General features: G+C 44.0%; 1 protein-coding gene across 1 annotated transcript; it reads right to left on the bottom strand.

The window, feature by feature from the left end:
- Positions 1-536: 536 nt before the first annotated feature.
- Positions 537-4,674, bottom strand: LOC125521966 (perakine reductase). Its single transcript, XM_048687033.2, has 7 exons — positions 4,514-4,674; positions 4,227-4,394; positions 3,417-3,620; positions 3,171-3,343; positions 2,243-2,339; positions 2,008-2,161; positions 537-945 (listed from the first exon to the last, which is right to left on the bottom strand). Exons 1-7 carry the CDS (start codon positions 4,562-4,564, stop codon positions 767-769), a joined length of 1,026 nt encoding a protein of 341 aa, XP_048542990.2. The 5' UTR covers positions 4,565-4,674; the 3' UTR covers positions 537-766.
- Positions 4,675-5,057: the final 383 nt, after the last annotated feature.

Genomic DNA, 5,057 nt, shown 5'->3' on the forward strand with positions numbered 1-5,057 from the left:
CTAGTTCACCTAGGCAAAACCAGCTACTCGTGAACTGTAGGCGCCCGCTGCCAAGTCTAACATCGGTGCCTTGGAGGCGCCAGGATTTTTTCTCTGCACAGACGAAACGGCCAGGATTTTGGTTCCTAGCGCCCATGATAAGCACCGCGTTGTACATCCCTTAGGAGCTCCCTCGAAGTCCACCGGGGATACATGACACATCATCATCTTGGGCCGCAAGACATGGACTCTGCTACTCCTAACCGACTCGGGACCTGTAACTATGTCTCTTTATTTTGTAAGCGGGGCTGCACTGCATTCAAACCATCAGCCATTACGTTTAAGTACTTCATTTTCTGCAACGACACGCATAAGTCGGAGCTTGCCTGTTCGACGTCGTGGTGGGTCAGGAAGTTGTATGTGGACTCTGTCAGTAATCTCATTCAGTCATGCGTGGAAACATTACAGCAGTAGCAATTTTCAATGAATGATACTACCCAACAAACCTAATTTCACTCCTGATATGACAGCAAAAGAAAATGTGCAGCAGAAAAGAGTTTAACTTGAATTCGACACCTTTTATCTTTTATCATGTGTGGCAACTGACACATCCCACAAAATCAATGTCATCTGTTGTTTCAGGTACAATGTTTCCCTATTCTTGAGTATGGACAAGCTTGATTCTTTCACATTGCCCCCCTTGAATGTACGTGTCCAGCAAGGTGGAAACAAATTCAGCGTAACGCTGTAAGACGGTCCTGGATTTCCGAGTGAGGATGCAAAATGACTACTTTAGAGGTGGAGTGCTTGCAACCCTCCAAGAATAAGGCTCCAGGATTCCAATGATCCTGGACCCAGCCACCTCGCTAGCAGGGAAAGCAGCTGAGATTTCTTCCAGGTCTTCCTTGCTCAGCTTTACCTTTACAGCCTCGATGTTATCATCAAGGTTCTTCAGTTTTGTTGTTCCTAGATTCAAAGAACAGTTAGGCACTTACACATAAATTAAATGGACACAGCTGCTAAGTTTTGCCGTAATGAAAATGATTGCACTTCTGTAACCTCCAATTTGTTGAGAAAACTGCTTGTTTGAGTACAAGGGAAGGGAAGAAGCGTGTAGATTATTTTTCTATTCGAAGAAACACGATAACAACTAGAAAGTTAATATCCACTACGGGTTCCATGGCACCGCCTCCAAAAATTCCAAACTATTTATACCATAGATTTAAAACGAGATATCTACAAATTAAAGCTTATTTTGGGTCTATTTGTTTGAGTTGTGATGATATTTAGACCTATACATCTGTAGTGTAATTTTCATAAATTCATACATCGTATCTGTAAAACTGTGGCACCACCAATTTTAAGATCCTAGATCCGCCACTGATCCAACATACAAATATAAGTAAGGAGATGATGAAAATTCGGAGGTCAAGATGCTAAAACCTAATTGCAAAAATAAGCAGGGCATGTGCCTGAAACTGACATTATGACAACCAACAGGCAAGGCCCAACTGGTTAACTGTGCAAGACATTCCTCAAGATGACTCGCTCTTATAGTGCGTGGTGATATTGGCTGATGCTAGCTTTAGACTGGTTATGCTTAAGAAATGCATCGTTTAGATGAGAACAAATTTCATCAGTATTAAAGACAGAAATGAAACTATGCACTACGGCATATTCAGCTAATGCAATATCTTGCACTGTCCTGGAAAACATGCAAAAACTGTTAGGCATCATCGCGGTTTACGCTTAGAGCGCGGAAATTAGTGCAACAACGCGGCAAAGTACAATGCATCGGCTCGGCACCAATAGCTTCTAGGTACAAATTTTGTCACTTTTGTTCAATTTCAGAGAAGTCTTCCAGTTGATTCATTATCAGAAATATTTGTCATGCTTGAAAGGTTCAGATGTAGACTAGTTGCAAGACCCTGTTTTTATAGGATGGGTACAAGATCATATTAAGTTTGATAATAGGGAGTATTTGAGAGAAGAGCACTACTAATTCATAGCATATATTGAAAACGGTACCAGGGATTGGAACGACATCATCCCCTTGATGAAGAACCCAGGCAAGAGCAAGTTGAGCAGGTGTGCAGCCATACTTGGTGGACAACATTTCGAGTCGTGTATACAGAACTTTATTCTTCTCCAGGTTTTCTCCAGTATACCGAGGATGTTTGGACTGCAACGGGGTAGATGAGACAGTCACACAAATAACATCACCTCTCCGTGGAAGAAGATTATACTAGCCAACTTTTCTTACCAGTAAACTCCCTGATGGTAAGCTCTCTACGGCTGCCCTGCCAGCAAAGAAACCACGGCCAAGTGGGCTGTATGGAACAACTCCGATGCCAAGCTCCCTGAATGCAAATACGTCACATGACAAAGGGAAGTCTGAAGACGCCACAAACAAAGTGTAAAATGGCTTGCAGGCCACCCCGGACATGAAGGGTAGGAAGAAATCCATGTCAATATGTCCCGTAACTTCCAAATCGAAAAAAAATGAGTCCAATGGGGGAGTGGCGACAAGGGTGAGATAACAGGATTTAACTCCTGACAGGATATGAAACCCTGGCCAGCAGGGATGCAGCAATGCAACCTTACCACTCAGTTCTCTATAAATCCCAAACAATGCCAAAAAAAAATATCCCTGAACTGCATTACTTGAAAGAATCTTTATATCATTTTCGCTTAATACTTATGGGTCCAACATGCAAAATATAATATGACAGAGACAGTGTCATGGTGTCATGCCATATGCAAACCAGAGTTTGTTGATTGAGCCAGATGGAGTGATTTTCATGTAATCAACCATGTAAGACATAACAGCGAACTCCTTTTTTTTTACTACTAAACTTAAAAAGTTGGTAGCAGTAGCTTACGTATATAAGCACTATTCGACCAGGATCAGCTAAGCACAGCTGCCCAAGTGCGTAGATGCATAGCTTACTTAAATAATTACTTATTCACCTCAATTTTTCTGAATGATTTGGAATGATGTTGTCAGTGAATTTACTGTTGAATACAATACTAATAAAACATCCTTGGTTTGAGATCCAGTAAACCTAATTAAAACTCCGAGTATAAGTACTGATGAAAAAATGTATGAAAGGAATATGTACGCTGGGTTTTCTGGAATTAAAGTAGAAAAGACTGTTTGTAAAAAGTTATAGGACTGGGACTGGATGAACCTGCATAGTGGTATAATATCTTCCTCTATATCCCTGGTCCACAGTGACCACTCCATCTGCACTGCGGTGATCGGATGAACCGCGTGTGCCCGTCTAATGGTATCAGCACTAGCCTCAGACAAGCCAACATACTTGACTTTCCCTTCTTCAACCAACTTCTTCAGTTCCCCCATCTACACATGCCCAATGAAGAAGTCAGACAAGTTATGAAATTCAGAGCATGATTACTCGGTAGATGATACAGACAGTTTCCTCTATAGGCACTGACTGGTCGATGCGATGCTGGAAATATAGGTCGACGTAGTCCATGGCCAGGCGCTCGAGGCTTGCTTCGCAACATGTGCGCACGTACTCTGGAGTGCCCTTCACAAGCATGCCACCGGAGTCGAATCCTGCGATGCCACACTTGGTGGCCACTTGAACCCTTTCACGAGGCACTTGCCTCAGTGCCTGCTCAAGACATTTACACCACATCACTCATCAAGTTACAGAGAAGAAAGCAGCAATTTAACTTGTCAGTGCATTCTGACTTAATGCAATGTGTCTAGTGGCCGACCTTAGTGCAGACAACTGAAGATCAAGACCCCTCCAATGCTATGCTAAACACAAAACAAAAATACAATGAGATCTAAACACGCTCTAGCATCTCTACCTTTTGTTTTTGCCACTCTAAGTTTTGCCCATTTCTTATGCCACTCTAGCTCTTGACACTTCACTTTTGCCACTCTAAACTTTTGACAATACATCACAATTGCCATTTCGTGGCAAAAGCAAAATTTTGATACATTGTCAAGAGTTAAGAGTAGCAAAAGTGAAATGTCAAATTTTAGAGTGTCATAAGCAAAATGGACAAAAGCTGAAGTGGCCAAAACAAAAAAATTCCTCATATCTGACGGTCTCCAGAGGACGCGATGAACGGTGCGCGCGCGACCGATCCGGCGCTCAGATGGGTCGACCCACGCGGAGCACCGGCCATTTTCACCGCCCCTCAGCCGAACAAAGCACAAACACAGCATATTCGAGCTTGGAGAGGAAGAACAAGATGAGGATTTTGACCTTTCCGAGCAGGACCTCGTTGGTGTGTGGGCCATAAGCATCGGCGGTGTCGAAGAAGGTGACGCCGGCGTCGAAGGCGCGCCGTATGACGGCGACGCCAGCATCCTCCGGCACCGGATCGTTGTACACCCCGGTGAGGCCCATGCATCCGAACCCGATCTTGGACACCTACCTCGCAAATGGCACACGCCCAACTCATCATTCGATCCTGCAGTTTCATATTTCCCCGCAGATTTGCGAGCAGATTCGAGGGGGGTCGAAGGTGGGATTTCCAGTTGGTTTGTTACCTCGAGGCCCTGCGTGCCAAGCTTCACTCTGGCCATCTGGCTCTGCTCCATGGAGTAGCAACAAGGCACAGGAGGAAGAAGACTGGGAGGAGAGGACCTTGCCGGCTGACTTGGTACGGGTTGGCGCAAGTGTTTCTTCCCGGATTTGTTATTGCTTGTGGGTGGATGCCGCCCAAGACATCGTCTTCTACGTCAAATCAAAAAAGAAAAAAAATCGTCTTCAGCAGAGATAAGTTCGTTTATTCCCCTCAATTATAAGGTTTGGGACAAATCACCCCCTAACATTTTAATTTTTAATTTTTTGCAAAAGAGACCCATATCTATTATAAAAGTTCTATAAAATATCCCCATCATAATAAAAATTACATCGATGTCCATGGACCACTTAAGAGCCACTACCATGGCCAGAACAAGTCGTCGATGTGTTGCCACTAGTTGCCTCCTGTAGCCAGCCTAGCCTTGTCATTGACAGACGAAACGTCTTCATGCAGGTGCCTCTAAGGACCAGCGTTCTGGAGCCCTGTCGTCGTGGTTTAACCCTTAA

This window comes from Triticum urartu, chromosome 7A (genome assembly GCF_056163025.1).
Source record: "Triticum urartu cultivar PI428250 chromosome 7A, HENAU_Tu73, whole genome shotgun sequence".
In the NCBI taxonomy this organism is placed as follows: Eukaryota; Viridiplantae; Streptophyta; class Magnoliopsida; order Poales; family Poaceae; genus Triticum; species Triticum urartu.

Bases quoted from the DNA above. Each gene is read 5' to 3' on its own strand.
- LOC125521966 (XM_048687033.2), bottom strand. From the start codon at position 4,564: ATGGAGCAGAGCCAGATGGCCAGAGTGAAGCTTGGCACGCAGGGCCTC. The intron at 2,162-2,242 runs GTAAGAAAAGTT...ACCCCGTTGCAG, and splicing joins TACCATCAGGGAGTTTACTG to TCCAAACATCCTCGGTATAC. The intron at 946-2,007 runs GTACCGTTTTCA...CTTTGAATCTAG, and splicing joins TGATGTCGTTCCAATCCCTG to GAACAACAAAACTGAAGAAC.